The following is a 27,643-nucleotide window of genomic DNA, read 5'->3' on the forward strand; positions in this document are numbered from 1 at the left end:
ACAATTAAAATATTGAAGGAAAAAAATCGTAGGGTTATGAGGAAAACAAGATGAGTCAGAAATCAGCCGAACTGCTGTTTGAAACAGAGAAATGACTACAATATCAGATTGTTGTCTGCCTGGACAATTAATTTAAACTAAAAACCCAAACATGTAAGCATTTTTGAATTCAAATGTTTCCTTTGCTTTAAAAATTGGAGCATCTCCACAAGCCAATAAGTTTAAGATAAACACCACACCAAGAAAAACTAAGGAAAGAAGACTCTTGTCAGAGAATGCAAAATTGGTTGATTTGGAGATGGCAGAGTTTAAAAGAATTGTGAGAGGCAGGTTTTCCATTCAAAAGTTGGTGAGTGCGTAGAACGCGTCCAGGGAAGTTATTTAGGTGGAACTGAGAAATAAGAAAGGGAAAGGGATGTTCACCGTATTGGGGTTGTGCTATAGACATTCTGTCTCCCCTTTCCCCCCCCCCCCCCCCGCCCCCCCCAAGTCAGTTGTAAATTGGAGAAACAAATATATAAGAAGATCTCTGCTATCTGTAAGAATAATAGGATGGTAATGGTAACAGATTTTTTTTCTATAGATATTTTTATTAGAAATTTAACATTTTTACAAGTTTACAAAAATAAACAAAACTCTCAAGTACAAACATTGATATACAATTAAATCTTAAATATACAATAGCCAAAATTTAACAAAAGAAAAGATACAGAGAAAGGAAAAAAAACAAAACTCAACTAACGACTAATCTAACCTACAACTAACCAGAGTGTATATTTAAGTCTCTTACGGAGATGCCGGTGTTGGACTCAGGGGTACAAAGTTAAAAATCACACAACACCACATGAAAGAAGTGAAACTATCACTGTATTCTAACAGATGAAAGGCTTAACAGACAATCAATTCTTCAGTGTATAATTTCAGTTACATCACACTGCAAATTTTTGCTATAAATTCTGTGTTACGATCGAGCCCTCCACAATCACCTGATGAAGGAATGTCGCTCCGAAAGCTAGTGTGCTTCCAATTAAACCTGTTGGACTATAACCTGGTGTTGTGTGATTTTTAACTAAGTCTCTTACATTATTCAAATAAGAGAGAGACAAAAAAACAACGGATAACATAGAAATTGAGTAGTGAGATACATGCTCGGAATGTGTTAACATCAAATGTAACAAAACCCGTATTCGTGCGGGATTCCTCTCCTAAGGGGCCCCAGACCAACTAGGTTCGTAATCTCAATTAAATAAAAGCCCTTGTTAGGATAGCCGTAATATTTATGTAATTCAAAAAGGGCTGCCATATTATATAAAATAATTCGGTCTTTCGGTGCACCATATTTGTAAGGAAGTCAAGGGAAATACATTCCATAATTAATCTGTGCCAATTTGAAAGTTCAGGGGAGCCCTCAGCCACCCAGTTTACCAAAATATTTTTCCTTGCACAGAAAGAAAGAATAGAAAATAGTCTCTTCCCGTACGTGTCCAGGGAGGGAAAGTTCGAAAAGGCCAAAAGGAAAGATACAAGGTCCACTTTAATTTCCGTTCCTAGAATTTCTGTCAGGGTACTTGCTACTTTAGTCCAATATCTACGGATCTTATGACAGGTCCATAAGCAATGTACAAGAATGCCCACCTCTATTTGACATTTGGGACACATTGGAGATGCTCCTGCCTTAAATTTTGCCAATAGATCCGGTGCTATATGGGCCCTATGAAGTATCTTCAGCTGGGTAGCCTGAGTTCTGTTACATATGGTAATTCTTCTAGTATTTTCCCAAATGTCATTCCATGTTTCTATAGAGGTTTCTAATCCCAAATCCTGATCCCATGTTTTAAGCGGATTGTCCATATCTCCCGATACTTCATCATGTAGTAAATGATAAATAGTACTGATGGAGGATACCCCCATTGGTCGTAGCACTCTACATTCTCTATCTGATTTATAAAGACTATCTAATAACATAGTCTTCTTCTGTATATAATCTCGAATTTGGAAGTATCGAAAGAGGTCTCCATTAGGTAATCCGAATTTCTGACGCAGCTGTTCAAAAGACATCAAGACCCCATCTTTAAATAGGTCCCCAAGACATGAGATACCCCTGGATCTCCAGAGTTTAAAAGTGGCATCTGTTAACTCTGGTTGGAATCCCCATGCTCCCACTATCGGCGCATAGGGGGATGTTTTATGTGAGTTGCCCTCATTTTGCCGCATTATATTCCAAGCTTTAATTGTGTTTAGTATTATAGGGTTTTTACAGTGATCCGTAATGATTTTCCTCTTGTCTAAAAATAAAAGGTTAATAAGTGGGTATTTAACTTGAGAAGCCTCGATGTCCAGCCAGATTGATTGTGGATCAGACAAGACCCAATCAGCTATGTAACTTAATAGGGAACTTAACTGATATTTCCTAAAATCTGGGAAGTCCAATCCTCCCCTTGCATGTGGAAGCTGTAGCTTCTTCAGCTTAATGAGGGGCCGTCTATGATTCCAGATAAAGGAACCCAACCAGCCATATAATTTACGTAGTGCCAGCCTCGGCAGCATCACCGGAAGCATTCTCATAGGGTGTAGGAGACGGGGCAGGACATTCATTTTAATTAGTGCTATTCTACCCAGCCAGGAAATTGGAAGGTCTCCCCATCGCTGGAGGTCCTGCCTTATCCTTTCCAGTAAATGCACAAAATTAGCCTTGTACAACTGACCAAATACTGGGGTAATAAAAATGCCTAAATATAAGAAACCCTCCAGGGACCAACGAAAGGGAAAAGGGCATCTGTCCACTAAGTGGGGTATCATAGCAAGGCCACCCATTGGCATAGCCTCCGATTTTGAAAAATTAATTTTATAGCCTGAGAATGCGCTAAATGTATTAATAACTTGGATTAAGCAAGGTACGGACATCAGACGATTACTGAGGAATAGAAGAACATCTGCATAAAGGGTAATTTTATGTTGACCTGTACCAATCCTCAGGGCCGTTATATTAGGATCCGCCCGTATAGCTTCTGCTCGTGGTTCAATTATTAGCGTAAATAACAATGGCGAGAGCGGACATCCCTGACGGCAGCCCCTACCCACACTGAAACTATCCGAACCTAATCCATTGGTAACCACAACTGCCTTGGGATCACTATACAATGTTGAGACCCTTTTGGTAAACACCTTTCCAACGCTAAACCTTTCCAATGTGTAAAACAAATATGACCATTCAACCCTATCAAATGCCTTTTCCGCGTCTAAAGAAACTACTACTCCTGGTATCTTTCCCTGATGGCAGGCTTGAATCATATTCAAAACCCTTCTAATATTATTGAATGATCTACGGCCCTTAATAATCCCCGTCTGATCCTCCTTTATGATATGTGGCAGTACCCTTTCTAGTCTCAATGCTAACGTTTTAGAAAGGATTTTAAAATCTACATTTAGCAAGGATATTGGTCTGTATGACGTACAATCTTCTGATCCTTTCCTTTTTTAAGGATAAGAGAGATATTTGCCTCTTTCAGCGAAGGCGGGAGACAACCCTGACTATATGCATAGTTATACATGTCCATAAGTGGACCAGCCAATAATTCTGTAAATTCTTTATAGAATTCAGCTTGAAAACCATCTGGGTCCGGTGCCTTACCGCTCTGAAGTTGCCTGATTGCATCAAGTATTTCTTGGACTGTTAGGGGAGCATTTAAGACCAATACCTGTTCCGGAGTTAGACCCGCAAAGGTCAAATTTTTTAAAAAATGATTGCATCCTCCTCGTCCTGTCTTCACAATCCTGCGATTTATATAAATCAGAATAAAATTTTCTAAAGATTGCATTAATCTTTTTATGATCATAAGTCAAAATACCCATACTTTCCTTGATAGACTTAATAGTTTGAGGGGCCTTTTTTTTCTTTGCTAAGTATCTACCCGGTTTGTTGCCAAATTCATATAACCTTTGTTTTGCAAATAATATTTCCCTCTTAGCCGTTTGGGTAAGCGTAGTGTTTAGAGCTGTCCTAAAATCCTTTGCAATTTAATAATAGAAGGTCTTTCAGCGTATGCTGTTTCAGCTGCTTTTAAGCCAGCTTCAAGCAGACGCTGTTGTTCTCCCTTTAATTTTTTCTGGGTTGCTGAGTAGGAGATGATCAAACCTCGCGCGTAAGCTTTGATGGTCTCCCACATCATTGATGGGTTGCTAGCCGTACCCAAATTAATTTCTAAAAAAGTTTTAAATTCTTGAGAGAAGTACTTTACAAATTTACTATCTTTCCATAGGAAGGGGTCCATACGCCAATGCCGAGGGGATGTCCCGTTGTTCCTCGCCTTGGTTTCCATATATACAGCAGCGTGGTCGGAAATTGCTATACTACCTATTTTACAGGATGATATAGAATTTTTAAAAAATCAAGGGGGCAAAAAACATATCAATTCTGGTATGACATTTATGTGGATTGGAGTAAAAAGAAAAATCTCTGCCCTGTGGATGAAGACATCTCCATACATCTACTAATCCTAATTCTTTATTCCGATCCACCAATTGTCTAGATCTGGGAGATACTCCTGCAGTACTCTTGGGAATCCTACCTATTTCCGGATCCATAATACAATTAAAGTCTCCCCCTATAATTATATGACGGGCATCAAAAACCATCAATTTTGAAAAGGCTTCCGTTATAAATTTAAAGGGGTGTGCCGGGGGGCAGTACAAATTTAAAATCCCATATTCCTCTCCATTTATAAGGGCTTTAATCAAAATATATCGTCCAGATTCGTCTTTAATCTGATTTAGGATTTTGAAAGGGAAATTCTTCCGAACAAGAATAACAACTCCCCTACTTTTTGAGCTAAAAGAAGAAAAAAAGGCCTGATCAAATCCACCATGTCGAAATTTCAAATGTTCTTTATCCAACAGGTGTGTCTCCTGTAGGAGAGCTATATCAACTCTTTCCTTCTTAAGATTTGATAATATTTTCTTCCTTTTAACTGGCGAATTACTCCCCTTGACATTCCAGGTGCACCACTTAACTGACTGATCAACCATAATCGTCTGGGCAAATCAGAGACCCCTCAGGAGGGGAAACCCTATCCAGAACATCCCGAGCATAGAGCATATAAAATTCACAAAACTAAAGGCTCTCTAATACACTCTCAACAGTATAATAAAAAACTATTTCTAAATAATAATAAAAAAAAATTTAAATGGAGATTTTCCCCCTTGTTCCCAGGGGGTGTCACTTCCTTTCTAAAGGTCCATCATATCCTCTCCTAACCAATGCCCCACCCTTGACCCAGGCGCTCCTCAATAGAATGAGAGAATTCAGATATAATACAAAGCTAGAGTTAACAGTGAGCACCCTATCTCCAACACCTGGATATATTTGGTAGTGTTAATACCATGTATAAACATATATAACTATAAAATTACAACCTCAACAAATAATAATTAAATATACTAATACAAAATAACAAGGGAAAACAACCCCGCTCCTAGAGACAGAGGTAAAATAGAATAAGGTAACCACCTCCCCCCACTAACATTAACCAAACACCCCAGTTTATTTTTATATATATATAACCCCAAGGGGGGGAGAAAATTGTCAAATAGAGAACAAATAAATAAATCCCTCTTCCCCACCCCCCCCCCCCCCCCAAGATAATATTAAACAGTAAGGTAAGAAAAAAGGGGGGGATATAAACCGGAGTGGGGGAAAGGCAAACCAATATCCATTATCTCTTACAATTTATCTAAGAGAGTCCAAAAATTCTTTAGCCTTTTCTGGCGATCCGAAGTTATACACGGATCCTTCATGGTTAAAGCGTAGCGTCGCTGGGTAGCGTAAGGAGTACTGAATATTTAAGTCCCTTAAACGCTTCTTCGCCTCATCGAATGCCTTCCTCTTTCAGACCAGAGCCGGGGAAAAGTCCTGGAATAACATGATCTTGGATCCTTTATAGATCATAGCTTGGGAATCTTTTCCAAGATTTCTAGAAGCTTCTAGGAGTATCTGCCTCTCCCTATAGCTCTGCAGCCGAAACAGGACCGGGCAGGGATGCTGGTTTGAGCCGGGCCTGCGTATTGCGACCCGGTAGGCCCATTCCACCCTTACCTGGCCTGATCCAGCTTCCAGATTTAAAAGCTGTGGCAGCCATTGCTCGAGGAACGCTGTAAGCTGGCCTTCCTCTTCCCGTTCGGGAAGGCCCAGCAAACGAATATTTTTTCGACGACCTCGATTATCGAGGTCATCAATGTGATTCTCTAAGGTCCGGACTCGTTGTTCAAGAGTCCGGACCTGATCCACGGCCGATTGCACTGTGGTTTCGGAGGTCGCGGCCTTTAGCTCCGCCCCTCCGACTCGGCCCTCGATTTCTTTAATGTCTCGGTCGTGCCTTTGCAGCACGGCCGAGAGTGAGTCCCATCGACTTCGGGATTCTTCGATGAAAGTGTCGATCTGCGCATCGAGTTTAGAGATGATTTCCACGAGGCTCGCCACTGTAGGTAAGTCTCCAGCTGCAGCTGGAGAGGGTGGGGGAGGGGTTCCTGCTTGCTGAGAGCTGCGGGCTCCCTTCCGTTTGGTCATTTTTACTAAAGATTAGATTGAGTAAATTTAATACTAAGCAACTAATTAAATTAAACAGCTATTTTGAATGATTTGGTGAGTGTGGTGGGGGTGGGTGACCCACTTTACCCAAGTCTTGGGAGGAGCACTGTCGACTCAGACTTGCTGGGTCGCCGCCAGCTTGGATCCCGGTAACAGATTTTAACTTTCGAAACACAGACTGGGACTGCCATAGTGTTAAAGGCTTGGAAGGAGAGGAATTTAAGTGTGTACAAGAAATGTTTCTGATTCAGTATTTACTACAGAAGGTGTGAAAATTGACCTATTCTTGGAAAGTAAGGTAGGGTAGGTGATTGAGGTGTCAGTGGGGGAGCATTGTGGGGCCAGTGATCAATTCTGTTAATTTTAAAATGGTGATGGAAAAGGATAAAAGTTGAAGTTCTAAATTGGAGGAGGCCAAGTTTGATGGTATTAGGCAAGAATTTTCAAAGGTTAATTGGGTGCAGATGTTTGCAGGGAAAATGGGAAGCTTTCAAAAATGAGGTAACAAGAGTCCAGAGACATTGTGTTCCTGCTGGGATGAAAGGCAAGGCTGGTGGGCTTATGGAATGCTGGATAATGAGAAATTGAGGTTTTGGTTAAGAAGGAAGGATACGTCAGGTATAGACAACAGAGATTGAGTGAATCCTTAGAAAAGTATAAAAACAGTATACTTAAGAGAGAAATCAGGAAGGGCAAAAAGGGGACATAGCTTTGGCAGATAGGGTTAAAGAGAATCCACAGGGATTCTATAAATACATTAAAGTCAAAAGGGAGAGAGTAAGGCCCCTTAAAGATCATGTAAAACCTGCGCCCACACCACCTCCCTCACCTCTATCCAAGGCCCTAAAGGAGCCTTCCACATCCATCAAAGTTTTACTTACACATCCACTAATATCATTTATTGTATACGTTGCTCCCGATGCGGTCACCTCTACATTGCAGAGAATGGGCGGCTCCTAGCAGAGCGCTTTAGGGAACATCTCTGGGACACCCGCATCAATCAACCACACCGCCCCGTGGCCCAACATTTCAACTCCCCCTCCCACTTTGCCGAGGACATGGAGGTCTTGGGCCTCCTTCACCGCCGCTCCCTCACCACCAGACACCTGGAGGAAGAACGCCTCATCTTCCGCCTCGGAACACTTCAACCCCAGGGCATTAATGTGGACTTCAACAGCTTCCTCATTTTCCCTTCACCCACCTCATCCTAGTTCCAAACTTCCAGCTCAGCACTGTCCCCATGACTTGTCCGGACTTGTCCGACCTGCCTAGCTCCTTTTCCACCTATCCACTCCACCCTCTCCTCCCTGACCTATCACCTTCAACTCCTCCCCCACTCACCCATTGTACTCTATGCTACTCTCTCCCCACCCCCACCCTCCCCTAGCTTATCTCTCCACGCTTCAGGCTCACTGCCTTTATTCCTGATGAAGGGCTTTTGCCCAAAACGTCGATTTCAAAGCTCCTTGGATGCTGCCTGAACTGCTGTGCTCTTCCAGCACCACTAATCCAGAATCTGGTTTCCAGCATCTGCAGTCATTGTTTTTACCCCACAAAGATCAGCAAGGCTGCCCATGTTTTCTGCCCTGAAGAACATTAGTGAACCAGATGTGTTTTTCTAGCAATCGGGAAATGGGTTCACGGTCTTCATTAGACTCTTAATTCCAGATTTTTATTGAATTCAAGTTCTGTCATCTCATGGTGGATTTGAATCAAGGTCTCCAGATTAACAATCAGTGATAATACCACTCAGCCACTGCCTCCCCTTCTGCTTGTGATTGGTGCAATTTTTAAAAAAGGGGACAATGTGGCCTTACTCAGAGTCCCTACAACATGGAAGCAGGCCATTTTGCCCATTTGAATCCATACCAACACTCTCAAGAGCACCCACCTCCACCCGCCCCAGTGCAATTTAGCATAGCCAGTCCACCTAACCTGCACAACTTTGGACTGTGGGAAGAAACTGGAGCACCCAGAGGAAACCCACACAGACATGGGGAGAACTCTGCACATAGTTGCCCAACGGTGGAATTGAACCCAGGTCCCTAATGTTGTGAAGTACCTGTGTTAACCACTGAGTCACCTTGCTGCCCTATTGGAAGAACCTTCTAAGATATTATCTCATCTCATTATTGTAGTAATTGACTCATCATTCAATAAAATGACACTAGCTCTTTCATTTAACTCCCCCACACCCCACCCATGTCTTGTCTGAAGATTTTAAAGCCCAATAATTGAACTGCCAGTCATTACCTTCTTCAACCAGGCACTGTGCTCAAGACCATTAATAGATTAAGGACAAAAGGTAGCAAAGGAGAGAAGATCAGCAAGGCAGCTTATGTGTGGAACTGCAGGAGATGGAGTTAGTAAATGGGTATTTTGCATCAGTGTTTACTGTGGAAAGGACATGGAAGATGCAAAATGTGGAGAAATAAATGGTGACATCTTGAAAAATGTCCTTATTACAGAGGAAGTGTTGTTGGATGTGTTGAAACACTTAGAAGTGTATAAAGCCCCAAGACATGACCAGGTGTCCCCTAGAACTCTGTGGGAAGCGATTGCTGGGCCCTTTGCTGAGACATTTGTATCCGGATGTCAGAGGTGGGATGCTGGAAGACAGGATGTTGGCTAACGTTGTGCCACTATTTAAGAAAGGTGGTAAAGAAAGGCCAGGGAACTATAGACCGGTGAGCCTGACTTTGATGCTGGAGGGAATCCTGAGCGGCAGAATTTACATTTTTGGAAAGGCAAGGACTGATTAGGGATAGGCAGCATGGCTTTGTATGTGGGAAAACATCTATCATGAACTTGATCGAGTTTTTTGCAGAAGTAACAAAGAGGATTGAGGGCAGAGTGGTGGACGTGATCTATATGGACTTCAGTGGTGGAAGGTTGCTTTTCAGACTGGACACCTGTGAGCCACAAGGATCGGCACTGGGTGCAGAACTAGAGGGCATAGGTTCAGGGTGAGAGGGGAAAGATCTAAAAGGGACATATGGGGCAACATTTTTCACACAGAGGGTGGTGTGTGTATGGAATGGCTGTCAGAGGTGGTGGAGACTCATAGAATTGCAGATGTAAAAGGCACCTGGGAGGGTATATGAATAGGGAGGGTTTAGAGGGATTTGGTGTAAGTCCTAGCAAATGGTACGAGGTTAGGTTAGGATATCTGGCTTGCACGAGTTGAACTAAAAGGGTCTGTGGCCATGGTGTATATCTCTATGACTCTATAACTCCTCTGCCTTGCAATTTTCCATGCACTAAAATAATTGCTGTCTACCCTTACCATGCTCCCTTGTGGTTTAACATGCTTGTATGTATTCTTCCTTCAAGTCTGACTTAGTTTTTCCTCTGTTATTGTTTGTGGATCACTTTCTACTATACCTCCATTCTATATCTCTCTCCCTTCCAAACTAGGTTAACCCTCTACCAAAAGCTCCAGTTCAGATACAACCTATTGGAGTACAGATCACATTGTTCTAGAAACCCCAGAAATGGATCCTGTGTTCCAAGAATTTTAGGCCCTTCCTGTGTGTCAATTACTCAGTCATGCATTCACCTGTCTACTCCTACACACACTCATATGTGGCACTGGGAGTAATCCAGAGATTACAACCTTCGAGAATCTGCTTTTCAATCTACTACCTAGCTCTCTCAATTCTTGTTTCAGAACCTCCTCCCTGTTTCGCCTACATTATTGGTATCTAATTACCAATCTAACTGCTCACCCTCTCCCTTCTAGAATGCGTTGCAGATATTCAGTGACATCATTAAACGTGGCCTGAGGAGGCTGGACTCTAGCTGCACTCCCCAAAGAATCTTATACTGTTTTTCAGCAGTGAAAAACTCTCTCTCTTTTTGCATGAGATGTACTTAGTGCTATCCTTGAAGATCTTGGCCCATGGGAGGGGTCCCTTGGTTCTGCAATCGGTCAAATAAGCACGCAATTTGGTTTGGTTCTGGAAGATTTCACACTTTATTATCACAGCCGTGCTCAGGTTGTTCAGCAACACGGAGGTTAAATGCTTCAGTGTTCCTTGGAGAAATTGTGCAAATGGCTTAAAACAAAGGCAATTTTTATACAGTGTTTGAAAAGTGGTGCCGCCTTAATTATTACAGAGCAAATCCAATAAAATTTAATAAAATGACATAATAGACATAAGGGTAATTCAATTATATTACCTGGGAACTAACATTGTTTTGCACATCTTATCTCTCGGCACCTGTATCTCCAAGGTTAGCTAGGATGGTTAGTAATGTCCTGTCTGGTTTAGTTAATTCCATACTGTGAAAGAAGCATTATCTGCTATTCTTTGGTTCAGTTAGTTCAGGAATGCAGTTTTTAACAGGGTAAAAAGCCATTTTAAACAAAGTTGTCAATTTGCAGCCTAGAAGCCATTGTTATGTTACTTTGTTACTTGCATTAAGAAGCCATTTTGTTGTGAGTAAGGGCATGTATTAGATGCTTGCTCCTGATAATAGCCTAAATCCAGATTTTAGATCCTCATCCTGACTACCTGACTGTCTCTTTTCTGACTGGTACTTGAGTGAAGTTTTGCATATACTTGTGCTGGAAACACACAGTTTTTATCCAAAGAGATCATTGGGATATCTATTGCTTAAGTGCAGTAGTGAGAATTTTTTTCCTGTCAACATTATGGTTGTATTTCTATTATGGTACAGGTTGTTTCAAAGTTTTTAAAGTGCTTACTTTTGGCATACAACCTAAAATATGTCAACTGTGACAATGCCATTGCAATGTTTGGCATTGGATTTTTAAACACTCTTTTTTAATGACGTGCATACTAGACTCAGGGTGAAGGTTAGAGCACGTGGAATTGAGATGAGGAACAATACGTATAACAAGCATTGACAAAATAGAGGTTGATAAGATCTTTCCATTCATGGATGAATTTTGAACTCCAGGACATGGTTACAGAATTGAGAGACAATCTTAAAACTAAAATGCAAAGGAATTTATTCTCCCACAAAATAGAAAAATTGTGGAATTTTCTACCCCTGAAATTTGTGGAGGCTCGATCACTGAAAGTATTTAAATAAAAAATAAATTCTTGAAATATTGGGGGAGTTGAGGGCAATGAGGAGTTCTCATGCAAGATGCTTTGAGGTCCATGGCAAATAATCTATGATCTTATTGAATGGCAGGGCAGGCTTGTGGGGCTAATTAATATCCTGTTGGTCCTATTTCACATCTTCTAACTTTGATAGTAGTACGTTACGGCTTCAAAGTAATTGTAAGAATTTTGTGACTATTAGTCGATAATTATCTTAAGTAACCTTTTCTTTTCAGATACCAGAATGACGAATGAAGAACCTCTCCCAAAGAAGGTAAGCACAAAAACAAAATGCGTTAACTATACCTGAAACTTGTGATAGCGAAAACTGATGACCTGTTTATTTTTCCTCTCTTCACAATAGGTTCGCTTAAGTGAATCGGATTTCAAAACCCTATCCAGAGATGAGTTGTGTTCCAGGTATTGCTTTGCTAAAATAAAATAATAAATGGGTGGTAACTGTTGAACATGCATAAGAAATTGAGGTAACATTTATTCTTGACACATGATTTAGATGGGATTTTTTATGAAATTACAGGTTCAGATTTTTTCATATCAGATTGAGATCAAAAGTCTGGGTCTTTACTGCAATCCAGGGCGACTTAGGCCGCTCACACTAATTTTTGCATTAGCCTGTTACAGCTGTATATGGTTCTTTTATGTTTGAAGGCTTTAAATGAAAGGGAGCTGTAAATCAGTAGCAAAACTGGTGCTCTATGGGGTTAAATATGATGTTTCTTATAGTTGGAACTTACGATTGAAAGTCATGCTTTGTATCGTAAACTTGTGATTACAGTTAGTAGGTTGGGTACAAATTAATGTTTAAGTGCTAAGAAGGGAAGGGTGTGTTAAATTAACATCCCTCGATGTTATTTGTAACCATAGTACCAGTATTCAACATATCCAATCTGAAATGGGCTTTATATCCAGTCCTAATTTGAAAGAGTTATAAATGTATCATCACATACAGCAAACATAAAACCCAGTTAACAACAGTGCCAACTTTTTCATGTTTTAAATGAAACCTAATGCCTGAATGTTCCTGGTCAAACTCTTAGAATAAAACATTTCCAGCAGTGGAAGAGCATTATTGAACTTGTGTTATTCCTGAAGAATGTGTTCAAGCAAACCCTAAATGCTGCATCATTGCTGTCATTAGAAGTGAAGTTCAGTTATCAGATGGAAGAATGTTAAATACTCTTTGCTCATGCTGTTGATAAACAATATGCATGCTTAGTCCAGGATTCGAGCTCATTGTAGACCAAACTCTCTCACTTTTCTTTCTTGATCTGCATCATTATTGTCTTCCTAACATTGTAATTCTCTAGAATTTCTCAACATTTTGCTCCAAGTCTCTCAATATCTGACTTCAGATATATAGGTTAGATTCCCCTTCATCCTCTTTATGAGAATTCATTTCCTCATCTAATCTTTCTCAAGGTCTGATAATTTACTGTTCTACCTGCTAAACTTGTTTCCCATCCAGCTGCTCAGCTTATTGAATAAGTATTTTCACATTTTTTTTCTTCCCTTTTATTAATCCAGTGATCTGGCAGCCACTATTCCTGGAATAATCCCCAACAGGAATGCCCCACTTTGTTCCGCAGCACGTTATTCAGTATTATTTCCTCCTTTGTTTGATTGGAAACATTTTGATAGGGAGTCTTTCCTGTGCACATTTCAGGAAGTCATCTTGTCACCCTTTTGCACAATACTTCCCTAGTTTACACAAAGTTTACATTTTTAATCAGTACTTCAGTTTCTTCACCTTTTTTTCTTTAAACTGCATACATTGAATCAGGTATATTAAATGCCCAATTCTGCTCTCATTTAAGAGTATTATTTCTTCTTAAGCAAGAATGTAGTTAGAGCTTGCATGGAATCAGCCCAATTTGAATGATATACCCAAGATTCCACTGTCTTGCTTTTCTCAGCCAAGGCTGATTCCGCTTATTGTTGGCTATATTTCCAATGCTCTTTGCCTTTCCCCTTTCTTGCGCTTTTTCTAGCACAGCAGTAGTGAACATTCCCCCGTGAGGCTGTATGGTCCTAGCCTTGCTGAAGTATCATCCAAGTTATACAGGGCCTTTTGCATCAAACCTGGTCCCAAAAATGCATAAATCTGAAGTTTTGCACCATTTCTTGGTGTTCTAAAGATAAATGCCAAGCTCAAGTTATTTTTATTCAACAAATTTTCCAAGGTTCCATGTACATTGCTAGCTACAATCTCATTGTGTTTTACCACTTCAAAGATTGAATCACATGAAGATAAGTCCCTTTGTTCTTTTGCACATTGTTAGAACTGTCATTAAGGTTATACTGTCTCTCCTATCAAAACATACCACCATTCTATTTCCTAACTAAATTCCACTGGTCATTTCTCAAAATGATCAGGCAACCTATTGTCTCATAGGTGATTTGTTAATATCTTCACTCCTTGCCACTCCAGATTTGGTGATTAGCATGTAATATTAAATTCATTGGTTTGGAAGTGATGCACTAAGATGGATAGAGAACAGGCTGGCAGACTGGAAATAAAGTATATAGGGAAGGAATACATAGCCTTTTGTCCAGGTGGCAGCCAATGGGCCCCAGCTATTCACAATGTTAATGATTCAAATGAAGGAACTAAAGGTATATCTCCAAGTTTTCAGCCAACACAGCAGTGTCTGTGATTGTCACCTGAGACTGGATCAGAATCCTAGAACTTCTTTGTACCAGCACTGTGGGTGTACTATGCCATGTGAGATGTAGTGATTCAAGAAGGTGACCTTCTCCAAGGCAATGAAGGAGTGGGTCTTACATTTTGACTTGTCAGCCAAACCTCCACCCATAAACGAATGAAAAGAAAATTTCACAAAGGCTCAGTTACACAATTTTTCTACCGTTTAACTGACACCTCTACATAAAATACAAGATTCCTGCCTCCATAGATTTGTCCATACGACTACTCAATTGGTTGATTCTTCTGTCCTGACCATGTTGACAAAGCAGTGTTTTAACATCAGTCCTGTGACCTGGCGCAGTGCTTATGTGGTTTACATAATGTATATAAATGCAATCGCTCACTGCGTGGAGGACCTTCTAAGAGCATGGGACTTGGTGCATGTAGACAAAACCATCTCGAAATTAATTTCCTTTCTATTGCTAGCATCAGCAATCAATTGGATCTTCATGACAGTTATTCTCTTGAATTGGAAAACTGCTGGTATCAATCTTAAAGAAGAAGAGAAAGAAACTAGCAAATTATGTCTTTGTCTTAATGTCTGTTGGATGATAGCTGCTAGAAACGTTTGTTCAGGGTAGAGTGAACAAGCATCACAATAGACAGCGAGGATTTATACAAGGTATATAAGGGTCTTCTCTGGGTACTGAGGTTCCTTCCTACAGTCTGAGGATCTGCAGGTTAGGTAGATGGGCTGTGCTAAATTGCCCATTGTGTATAGGGGTATGTCGGTTGGGTGGAATTCCCATGGGAAATGCAGGGTCACCCAGATAGGGTAGGGCAGTGGATCTGGGTGGGATGCTTTTCAGAAGTTTGGTGTGGATTGCTTCTGCACTGTAAGGGTTTAGGAATTCAACAATTCTGTCTAATAAACATAATTGAATTTTGAGGGATAATAAAAGTAATGTGTATAAATATTCGTATGGATTTCTGGAAGGCTCTCAGTAAGGATCCGCTGAAGGTACTTAACAAAGATGAGTTTGTGTCAAATCAAATGCGTTAACTGGCTTGAATAGAAAGTAGGAGACAGTAAAGGCAATAATAGTGTGTGTTCCAGGTAGCAGGATTGATCTGTTCTCCAGGAATTGGTGGTGGAAAGTGCTGACAAATAGGGTGGTGGGATGTTAAGAGTTTGAGTGACAACTACTTGTCAATTTTGACCAATGTGCAAAGATGCAGTGTATTCTCTTTTGAACCAAAAGAGTATTTTGGTTTTTCTAAATGGTGAGAAACTCAGAACTGAGAATGCTCAAATTTTGATGTTCCAGTACAAAAAAAATTAAAACTTTTGGGTATGTACAGTAATTAGGCCAATGAAATGATGGCTTTTGAGGGCTGAAATACAAGGGTATCGAAATTAAATTATAGTTGCACAGAACTCTGGTTCAGATTAATCTGCAGTGTTGCATTCAGTTCTCGTCCATCACCACTTTTTAAAAAATGTACAGACTTAGCAGATATATACCATAGTTAAATCATAAGGATAGTTGATATTCTCTAATATTAAGAGAAATGTAGTTAATATGCTTAATTTGTTTTGGATTTGATGGGATAGATGGAGGGAGTCTATTTCCCCTTATGGAGGAAGTCCAAATCAAACAGGCTCAAAATTAAAGCTAAGCCATTCAGGAAAGAAGTCAGGAAACATTTCTCAGTAGAACAATAATGAAATTTAGAACTCTCTTCTAAATAATATTGAGACTAGGTCTGTTGAAACTTTCAAAACTGAGATAACCTTCGTTTCAGAAGGGTACAGATTTAATTGGATAGATAAATTTAATTATAGTTCTGCCAGTAATTGAAGGTAGAAAAAGCCCAAGAGTCTGAACTACTCGTGTGCCACTGACCAAATCAGATTATGTGAATGTAGTTTTACTGTATTTGCATAGGAAAATGTTATGTGTCTAATATTTGGCTCCCTTCCTTCCTCTAGATGGAAACAGCAAGAAGTCTATGTACATGCATTAGAGACTAAGTGCTCAGAGCTCAGCTGTAAGTTGCTTTAATTTGTTCATAATTGACTTGAATTTAGAAAATTTACGTTTAATTAAAATAGGCAATGAAAATTTTTAAAAAGTATTGAATCATTGATTGGTAGTCGCCAGTTGTATGTGTTAAACATTTGTTTTACTATATTAAATTATATAATGGAGATAAAATTCTGGGGTTGATTCTTTTAATTGAGTGTGAATTTGCATATTTTGAGTGCTCTCTTCCTGGTGATCAGGTCAGTTGCAAAATATAAGGGACGTAGTACTTATTCAAATCAATGTGACAACAGAGTAGCAAGTAGTCATTTTAGTAGTGCAACAATTGCAGAATCATATCAAATGTTGAGCACTGCTGCAATTTCTTCAAATGTAGACAGGTTGGTTATGACTGCTTTTTGTGAACAGCTGAATGGATATACTATCTGATACAATCCACCAGTCTTTGGGACTTGCATACCTGGCACCACACCTGCAATTCAACAATATTTGCTGGACATTCCTAAGTATGTGAACAATTATGCTAACAAACAGTTTAGGATTGTTAGTTAAGCTCACAGGACAACACAATTGTGTGTTACATAGAAACATAGAAAAATACAGCGCAGTACAGGCCCTTTGGCCCTCGATGTTGCACCGATCCAAGCCCACCTAACCTACACTAGCCCACTATCCTCCATGTGCCTGTCAATGCCTGTTTAAATGCCAATAAAGAGGGAGAGTCCACCACTGCTACTGGCAGGGCATTCCATGTTCTGGAAGCTTCGTATATTAGTACATTGAGGGGCGGCACGGTGGCACAGTGGTTAGCACTGCTGCCTCACAGCGCCAGAGACCTGGGTTCAATTCCCGACTCAGGCGACTGACTGTGTGGAGTTTGCACATTCTCCCCGTGTCTGCGTGGGTTTCCTCCGGGTGCTCCGGTTTCCTCCCACAGTCCAAAGATGTGCAGGTCAGGTGAATTGGCCATGCTAAATTGCCTGTAGTGTTAGGTAAAGGGGTAAATGTAGGGGAATGGGTGGGTTGCGCTTCGGCAGGTCGGTGTGGACTTGTTGGGCCGAAGGGCCTGTTTCCACACTGTAAGTAATCTAATCTAATCATCTAATCTAATCTATAAGGCTGTATTCACAGGCAGAAGTAACATGTACAGTCCATCTATCTTAACTCTGCAAAGTAAATGGCACCCATTTATCAATTCATTTCTCAGGGCCCTGCTTTAATGGATCAGATTTGGCAGTTAATTGTCATAATTAATTGCATTCTGATTGGTAGTGCCTCTACCAATCAATCCAGTTTCCAACTATTCACCATTCTTGTACAGTATAAATATTGAGTTTGCTCTTAAATTGGATTTTTTGCAAATTGTCCTGATGAATACAAGACAAAAAGCTTCACCAGATGTCTTTCTTGGCAGTAATAAAGTAGCATGTCAGAAAACCAATAGCTTTAGTTTTTGAATGATCCAACTTTTGATAGATGGTGAAGCTTTTTTTAAAAAAAAACCCTGCTTAGCCAAAAATAATTCGATATATCTTAAAGTTGCTTTCTTGAGTTTAATTGGTTCACTTTTTTAAGAATTTGCACTACCTTACTTACTACTTCACGCCACCTCATCTTATAAAAGAGCAGAACACTTGAGAAATTTGGTAATATTAAATTTGTTAAAGCTTGATAAAACAGAAATTCTACTGAACTTGCATTACATTGACTTAGAATTGTTGCTTTTGATTTTCATTATACTCTCCACAGCTACCCCTGTGAGTAGAATTTCACAGAATTCAAATGTAATTTGAACCAAACTTAACATGTTTCCCTAAATTTGGAGTTGGTACAACTGCCTTGAGAGTGCCTTGTTGTGACTTATAATTAAAAGATTGATATGAAAGTACAAGTAAAACTTGTATCTAATTCATTCCTGTGAATGCAGTTTCGTTCTAAGGATTTGTTGGCAATGTGGTCAGATAATAGTTGAGGAAGAATGCATTTTTCATGTTGTGAACAGCCAAACTTGTGCTCTGACAAGATTAGAAGAGCATGGTTTTTCATGGTGTAGTGTTCATCTTAAACTTATTGGCTTGTGGAGATGCTCCAATGTTTAAAGCAAAGGAAACATTTGCTTGTAGACTTGGGTTTTTTGTTTAAATTATTATTCCGGGCAGGCAACATAATTTGATAATGTAGTCATAAAATAGTACAGCTCAGAGGGGGTCAGTTGCCTGTTTCAAAGAGCAGTTTAGCTGGTTTCTGATCCACCACCTCTTTCCTCAACCCTACAATATTTTTCCTTCAGTATTTTAATTGTGTATCAATTGTGGAATTAGGTAATGGGCTGGAGTACTTTTGAGTCAGATGAATTTTGTTCAGGTTTCACCTGCTCTAGAGATGTGTAGTTACATTGCTGACCAGGTTGATTGAAAAGTCTAATTTTTTTAAAAGAACTGCTTATGGTGACCATATTCGAACATGCGTGGCATCAAGTAGAGTTGATGGCAGTTAGTAAAAGTGTCTGCAGTTTGAAGTAATACCTAATAGGAAGGAAGGTTGCTAATCAGTCAAGAACCGTGTGGAGTTTGCACATTTTCCCCGTGTCTGCGTGGGTTTCCTCCGGGTGCTCCAGTTTCCTCCCACAATCCAAAAATGTGCAGGTTAGGTGAATTGGCTATGCTAAATTGCCTGTAGTGTTAGGGGAATGGGTCTGGGTGGGTTGCGCTTCGGCGGGTTGGTGTGGACTTGTTGAGCCGAAGGGCCTGCTTCCACACTCTAAATAATCTAATCTAATCTAATCTAAACAAAGATCAATACAGCACAGGAATACACTGTTTGGACCTTCAAGTTTGCACCAATACATTTTGTGCTTCTATACTGAAACTGCGTTCACTTAGAGGATTAATTCTGTTCCCTTCCTATTCATGTATTCACCCAGACGCTTCTTGAAAACTGCTATTGTGTCTGCTTTCACTACCTCTGGCAGCATGTTCCAGGCACTCCCCAACCTTTTGAGTGGAAAAACCTGCTTTGCGCATTTTTGTTTAAACCGCTCTAGCCTGTGATTGCTAGTAATGGCCCCTCCACTCTCCAGCCTTCTACTTCTCATTTTATCCATACTATTCCCAATCTTATAAACTTCTTTTAGGTCACCCTTTAACATCCTGCGTTCCAATGCAAACAAGCCCAGTCTATCCAACCTTTATTCATAGCTAAAATACCCCAAACCAAGCAACATCCTGTTAAAGCTTTTCAGTACCCTCTCCAAAGCATTGACATCTTTCTGGTAGTATGTTGACCAGAAATGGACACAATATACCAAGTGTGGCCTTACTAAATTTGTATAAAACAGCATGACTTGTCTAGTGGTTGTTGCAGGTTCCGGGATTCAGATGTTTCAGTAAGAACAGAGAAGATGGTAAAAGAGGGGGAGGTGTGGCATTGTTGATCAGGGACATTATCACAGTTGTAGAAAGGATGTTTGGGGACTCGTTAACTGAGGCTGAGGTTAGAAACAGGAAAGGAGAAGTCACCGCTGGGAATTTTCTATAGGCCTCCGAATAGTCCCAGAGATGTAGAGGAAAGGATAGCAAAGATGATTCTCGGTAGATGTGAGAGAGGCAGGGTAGTTGTCATGGGGGACTTCAACTATCCAAATATTGACTGGGATCACTACAGTATGAGTACTATAGATGGATCAGTTTTTGTCCAGTGTGTGCAGGAGGGTTTCCTGACACAGTATGTAGACAAGCTGACAAGGGGCGAAGCCACTTTAGATTTAGTACTGGGTAACGAGCCTGGCCGGGTGTTAGATTTGGAAGTAGGTAAGCACTTTGGAGACAGTGATCACAATTCTGTCAGGTTTACTTTAGTGATGGAAAGGTATAGGTGTACTCCACCGAGCAAGAGTTACAGCTGGGGGAAGGGAGATTACGATGCAATTAGGAAAGATTTAGGAAGCGTAGAATGGGGAAGGAAACTGCAGGGGGTGAGCACATTAAAAATGTGGAGCTTATTCAAGGAAAAGCTCCTATGTGTCCTTGATAAGTATGTACCTGTGAGGCAGGGAGTAAGCTGTAGAGCGCGGGAGCGGTGGTTTACTAAAGAAGTGGAACCCCTGGTCAAGAAGAAGGCTTATGTTAGGACAAAATGTGAAAACTCAGTTAGGGCACTTGAGGGTTACAAGGAAGTCAGGAAAGACCTAAAAAGAGAGCTCAGTAGAGTCAGGAGGAGACATGGGAAGTTGTTGGCGGATAGGATCAGGGTTAACCCTAAGGCTATTCCATAGGTATGTCAGGAATAAAAGAATGACGGGAGTTAACTTAGGACCAATCAAGGATAATAGTGGGAAGTTGTGTGTGGAGTCAGAGGAGATAGCGGAAGCACTAAATAAATATTTTTTGACAGTGTTCACTATAGAAAATGAAAATGTTGACTAGGAAGATACAGAGATACTTGCATCCAGACTAGAAGAGATTGAGGTTCACAAGGAAGAGGTATTAGAAATACTGCAGAGTGCGAAAATAGACAAGTCCCCTGGGCCGGATGGGATCTATCCTAGGATCCTCTGGGAAGCAAGGGAAGAGATTTCCGAGCCTTTGGCATTGACCTTCAAATCATCATTGTCTACAGGAATAGTGCCTGAGGACTGGAGGATAACAAATGTGGTTCCCTTGTTCAAAAAGGGTAGTAGAGACAACCCTGGTAATTACAGACCAGGTGAGTCTCACTTCAGTTGTTGGTAAAGTGTTGGAAAAGGTTATAAGAGATAGGATTTATAACCATCTAGAAAAGAATAATCTGATCAGGGACAGTCAGCACGGTTTTGTAAAGGGTAGGTCGTGCCTAATCATATTGAGTTTTTTGACAAAGTGACCAAACAGGTAGATGAGAGTAAATGGGTAATGTGGTGTATATGGATTTCAGCAAGGTGTTTGATAAGGTTCCCCACAGTAGGCTATTATACAAAATGCAGAGGAATGGGATTGTGGGAGACATAGCAGTTTGGATCAGTAATTGGCTTGCTGAAAGAAAACAGAGAGTTGTAGTTGATGGAACATGTTCATCTTGGTGTCCAGTTACTAGCGGCGTACCGCAAGGGTCGGTGTTGGGTCCACTGCTGTTCGTCATTTTTATAAATGACTTGGATGAGGGCTTAGAAGGGTGGGTTAGTAAGTTTGCAGACGACACTAAGATTGGTGGAGTTGTGGATAGTGACGAAGGATGCAGTAGGTTGCAGAGAGATATAGATAGGATACAGAGCTGGGCTGAGAGGTGGCAAATGGAGTTTAATGTGGACAAGTGTGAGGTGATACACTTTGGCCGGAGTAATTGGAATGCAAAGTACTGGGCTAATGGTAGGATTCTTGGGAGTACAGATGAGCAGAGAGATCTCGGTGTCCATGTACACAGATCCCTGAAAATTGCCACCCAGATTGACAGGGTTGTTAAGGCATACAGTGTTTTGGCCTTTATTAATAGAGGGATTAAGTTCCGGAACCAGGAGGTTATGCTGCAGCTGTACAAAGCTCTGGTATGGCCACACTTGGAGTATTGTGTACAGTTCTGGTCGCCATATTATAAGAAGGATGTGGAAGCTTTGGAAAGGGTGCAGAGGAGATTTACAAGGATGTTGCCTGGTATGGAAGGAATGCCTTACGAGGAAAGGCTGAGGGCCTTGAGGCTATTCTCGTTAGAGAGAAGAAGTTTGAAAGATGACTTAATAGAGACATACAAGATAATCAGAGGGTTAGATAAGGTGGACAGGGAGAGCCTTTTTCCAAGTATGGGGACGGCAAACACGAGGGGACACAACTTTAAAGTGAGGGGAGGTAAGTATAAGACAGGTGTAGTATCTTTACTCGGAGAGTAGTAAGAGTATGGAATGCTTTGCCTGCATCGGTAGTAGATTCGCCAACTTTAAGTGCATTTAAGTCATCATTGGACCGGCAAATGGACGTACATGGAATAGTGTAGGTGGGATGGGCTTCAGATTAGTATGACAGGGCGGTGCAACATCGAGGGCCGAAGGACGTGTACTGCGCTGTAATGTTCTATCTTATAACAGGTGCTCCCAATCCACATTCCCCAGCTGAATGTTGGTTTAGTTGGCCTTCCCCCAATTTAGCGCTCTTCTTTTAGGATCACTCTTATCTTTGTCCATGAGTATTCTAAAATTTACGGAATTGTAATCACTTTTCCCAAAGTAATCCCCTACTGAAACTTCAACCACCTGACCAGGCTCATTCCTCAACACCAGGTCAAGTATGGCACCTTCCCAAGTTGGACTATTTACATACTGCTTTAGAAAATCCTCCTGAATGCTCCTAACAAATTCTGCTCCATCTAGACCTCTAACACTAAGTGAATCCCAGTCAATGTTGCGAAAATTAAAATCACCACCACCCTGTTGCTCCTACATCTTCAGTCTACTTACGTATTTGTACCTCTACCTCTCGCTTGCTGTTGGGAGGTCTGTAGTACATCCCCAACATTGTTACTGCACCCTTCCTGTTTCTGAGCTCTGCCCATATTGCCTCACTGCTCGAGTCCTCCATAGTGCCCCCTTTCAGCACAGCTGTGACATCCTCTCTGACCAGTAATGCAACTCCTCCACCCTTTTTAACTCCCTCTCGATCCTGCCTGAAGCATCTATATCTTGGGATATTTAGTTGCAAATCTTGCTTGTCCCTCAATCAAGTCTCAGTAATATCAATAACATCATACTCCCAGGTACTAATCCAAGCCCTAAGTTCATCTGCCTTACCTATTACATTTCTCGCATTAAAACAAATACACCTCAGACCACCAATCCCTTTGCGTTCATCATTGGCTACCTGCCTACTCTTTCCCTTAGTCACGCTGACTTCATTATCTAGTTCCTGTGAGGGCTTTAGATTAGACTCCCTACAGTGTGGAAACAGGCCCTTCGACCCAACAAGTCCACACCGACCCTCCAAAGAGCAACCCACCCCCTCTGACTAATACACCTAACACTATGGGCAATTTAACATGGCCAATTCACCTGACCTGCACATCTTTGGACTGAGGGAGGAAACCGGAGCACCCGGAGGAAACCCACGCAGACACGGCGAATGTGCAAACTCCACACAGACAGTTGCCCGAGGCTGGAATTGAACCTGGGACCTTGGTGCTGTGAGGCAGCAGTACTAACCACTGAGCCACTGTGCTGCCCTCAGTTGCTATCTCCTTACTGTCCACTAACCACCTCATTTGATTCCCATCCCCCTGCCACATTAGTTTAAACCCTGCCCAGCAGGGTTCGCAAAAGCACCCCCAAGGACATTGGTTCCAGTCTGGCCCAGGTGTAGACCGTCCAATTTGTAATAGTCCCACCTCCCCCAAAACTGGTCCCAATGTCCCAAAAATCCCTCCCTCCTGCACTATCTCTCAAGCCATGCATTTATCCTGATTACCACGCGGCACTCGGTCGCAATCCTGAGATTACTGCTGCTGAGGTCCAACTTTTGAACTTGGTTCCTAACTCCCTAAAATCTGCTTGTAGGTTTAAAAAAAATGAATTGAGGTCCTATGTCATTGGTGCCAGTATGCACTACACCAACTGGCTTTTCACCCACCCTCTTCAGAATGTTCTGATCTGAGACTTTCCTGACCCGTGCACCTGGGTGTCAACATACTAATTGGGAGTCTTGTTTTCAAACACAGAACCACTTATCTACTCCCCTTACAATTGAACCTGCTATGACTATAGTCCTTCCACTCTCTTTCCTGTCCTTCTGTATAGCAGAGCCAGCCACAGTGCCATGAACCTGACTACTGCTGCCTTCTCTTGGCGAGCCATCTCCTCCAATACCTGTTTTGGAGGGAGGTGACCGCAGGGGTCACCTGCACTGCTTTCCTGCTCTTTCTCTGCCTTTTGGTCACTCATTCAATTTTTCCCTCAGCAATCCTAATCTGTGGTGTGACCAATTTGGTAAACGTGCTATCCACGACATCCAGATGCTTCAAAGTGAGTCCACCCACAGCTCCAGAGCTGTAATTCAGTCTAACAAGAGGTGCAGCTGGACACACTTCCTGCCGTGAATGAGTCAGGGACATCAGCCTTGTCCCTGAGCTCCCACATTGAGCAAGAGGAGCATAACATGGGTCTGAGATTTCCTGCCATTGTTAAGCTTAGTTTAGTCCAACTATAATGTCAAATAATAGATAAGCAGAAAAGGGAAAAAAAGAATTTTTTACCAATTACACGATAAAAAAGAAATAGAAAAACGAGGGTAGGTGAGGACCACTACACGTGTAGTGTCTCTGGTTCAGCTACTGCCCAAATATATCAGTTTACTCACTCTCCCAGATGGTAATTCGACTGCTCCCACTCAGCTCCTCGCTCTCAATGCTCCTGCTGCTGCTGCTTCAGAAATGGAGGCAGCTGATTCTTGAGGTAAGTCCTTTTAGATGAAAACTTACCTTTACGGCAGCCCCCGGTCCTCGCTCTCACTGCTCCTGCTGCTGCTGGAGGCCGATTTTTGTTCTTTCCTACTTTCCTTAATACTTCAAGGGGTTCATCAGTTCCCTTCCTCCCAATCTTAAATTTTCTTTCTTGTTCATTCTGACTAAGGTCCCTCATCATCCAAGGTTCACATAACATGCCTTACCTATCCTTTATTCTCGCAGGAATGTGCCACTACTAAACTCTTATCAGTTGTCATTTGAAATAGTCCAACATGTCCAATGTGGATTTATTCTCAAACAGTTGCCTCTAGTTGATGTTCTCCAGTCCTGTTGAATATTATTGTAGTTTGCCTTCTGCCAATTTAACACACTCACCCAAGGGCTGATGTTATCACTATCCATGAGTATCTTAAAACTCTTGGTATTATGGTCACTATTCTTGAAATGCTCCCAACGGAAACTTCACTCACCTGGTTGAGCTCATTTCCTAAAGCCAGGTCCAGTATAACCCCTTCCCTGGTTGGACTTTTTATATACTGTGTCAAGAATCCTTCCTGAATGGTCTTTACGAATTCTGCCCCATTCAAGCTTCCGGCATGAAGTTAGTCAATATCGGGGAAGTTAAATCTGTCTACGTATTATTACCTCTGCTCATGAGTTTTTGCTGTTAATATTACAAAAGCAGATCTTGTAATTCATTTTTATATTGGATTATTCTCTTACTGTCTATTTGCCTCTTACTGTTCTTTCTCACCTATGTGCACTTAAATTTTGAACCTGTGCTTCCTTATACCTTCAACCCATTATCTAATTCCTTTGTTGTTCAGGGAGCTCAGGCTCTATTTACCCACCCTTTCCCTGTTCAGGAATGTACTGACTGTATCCATACCATTTCCAGTTTAAAAGCTATATCCTCTTCCATTATATTTCTGTCTGGCAGTCTGAAGCTCGAAATTACCTAGTCTGATTCCTTCTCAATTCATTATCACTTCTGTGGTTAAAAATTTCTATTATTGTTCCTTCGTCTTGTCACAGATTGAGCACTACAATTGCTTGCAGATTGTTAAAGATTGAGCACTTCAGATTGTGATTGCCCTTCATCAGAGCTGAAGTTATGTTATACTTCCAATGGAGATCACATTTGAAAAAAGTTCTGATCTTCATATCCCATTTGTTTGATGCTCTAGCTGATTTATAACTTACAGATAGTTTGCCACTTTTGCATGAGTGGTGGGGGCAGTTTTGAGGGCAAGCAATTGTAGTTTCTGCCTTGGTGTACCCATTTGGTGAACTCTGTTAGCATTGAATAATTGAAATCAAAAATCACGCTTTATATATGAAGGTTGTAGAAATGTGATAAAATGTATAAAATTACTTTTATGGTAAAAGAAATCTGATCAAAATGTGGTACTATACGATTCTGCACCTGAACCTGACATTTAAATTCAGGATCATAACAAACCAGGCATGTTGGCAAAGCTCATAAAGAAAAGAACTACAAAAGCTGCTAATCTGAAACAAAATCAGAAATTGCTGGAAAAACACAGGTTTGACAACATCTGTGGAGACAAAGCAATTAACATCCAAATTTTAAAGACTGGTCACTGCATCTGAAATGTTAACTTCTTTTCCTCTATAGATGCTTCCAAATCTGTTGAATTTCTGCAGCAGTTTCTGTTTTTGTTTGGCTAAGTTCATGTCAGTTTAATGTCGTGACAGGATAAAATAGTGAGTCGATGGTGAGACTGTGAATATTTGTGCCTGAATTGATGTGTAATCAACCTTGCAAAACAAAATGCAAAATATGTAACCGTGCTAATTAAAGTTATAATTGGAATGACCACCTTTGAGAAGCTATTCCATAAATAAATGCTTGTTAATGTTGTATATTTGTTTGTACTTTCATGTTGTGATAGCAAATGATGTGAGTGGGTTAAGAGAGTCTGAAGAGAAGCTGAAGCAGCAGCAACATGAATCTGCTCGAAGGGAGAACATCCTTGTTATGAGGCTAGCTACTAAGGAACAGGAAATGCAAGAGTGTACTGTAAGTATTTTCTATTGTGTTTGGACCCTTTCTAATTTATTTACGTTAACATGAACACACTAATGAGGTATTGTGGATTACTAGTAAAGGAATGCTTACAATCAATAATGAAAACTACAATTATTCTTTCACTCCCACATTTCAGAATTTTAACTTTTAAGACCATGATCTCAAATCATTTTAAATTAATTTTTTTCCACTTGTATTCTATGCCTTATTTTAGTCAATCATTCATACAAATAGGAATAAGTAATTAAGCTCATTAGGGATGTTTATTCCTCGTCTCTTAATATTCTTACATGTGATTGATCCTAGTCCCCAGTATTTAAAGGCTCATGAGCCTTTTCATTTGCTTCTCCCAAACTTCTCTCTGTTCTGTCCAGTTTTTCCCTTCTGTAGTTCCACTTCTTTAATTCCAGAGCCACGCTCACCAGTGATAAGAAAATAAAGAGGAATAAATTTATTATCAATTAACAGTCACCGCAAGGCATCATCATTGCCCGTCTTTAAAAATTATAGTCTCTGGTGTAGAGTTTAATGTTTGAAATGCATGTGTTCTTGTTCTCATGTCTTACCTAATGTTTTGGAGTAATAGAATCAGTGACGTCCTTGGGGTTACCATTGACCAGAAACTGGATCAGCCGTATGTCACAGACTACTCTTCACTTAACTGGGTGCGTGCAGCCTAATAGCCCTCAAATTCAATGCCATATAAGGCCAGGTACCCATTTGATGACAGCTTATCTGCCATCTTAAGTGTTAACTATTTGCATTATGTACTGTTGAAACTTGGCAAGTTGTACTTAAATGACC

General features: G+C 40.8%; 1 protein-coding gene across 3 annotated transcripts in view; it reads left to right on the forward strand.

Annotated features, from left to right (window-relative positions):
• Positions 1 to 27,643, forward strand: part of wtap (WT1 associated protein) — a 90,396-nt gene that overhangs the window by 31,478 nt on the left and 31,275 nt on the right. For all 3 annotated transcript variants that reach the window (XM_043696839.2, XM_087991475.1, XM_087991474.1), the window contains exons 2-5: positions 11,895 to 11,932; positions 12,023 to 12,078; positions 16,317 to 16,375; positions 26,703 to 26,830. In XM_043696839.2, coding sequence (XP_043552774.2) covers positions 11,903 to 11,932; positions 12,023 to 12,078; positions 16,317 to 16,375; positions 26,703 to 26,830 — 273 coding nt within the window. In that variant the 5' untranslated portion in view covers positions 11,895 to 11,902. The remainder of the gene's footprint in view (positions 1 to 11,894; positions 11,933 to 12,022; positions 12,079 to 16,316; positions 16,376 to 26,702; positions 26,831 to 27,643) is intronic.

The sequence above is a fragment of the Chiloscyllium plagiosum genome, unplaced genomic scaffold, assembly GCF_037043375.1.
Source record: "Chiloscyllium plagiosum isolate Xiang-an unplaced genomic scaffold, Cpla_swu_hap1 HiC_scaffold_10, whole genome shotgun sequence".
NCBI lineage: Eukaryota > Metazoa > Chordata > Chondrichthyes > Orectolobiformes > Hemiscylliidae > Chiloscyllium > Chiloscyllium plagiosum.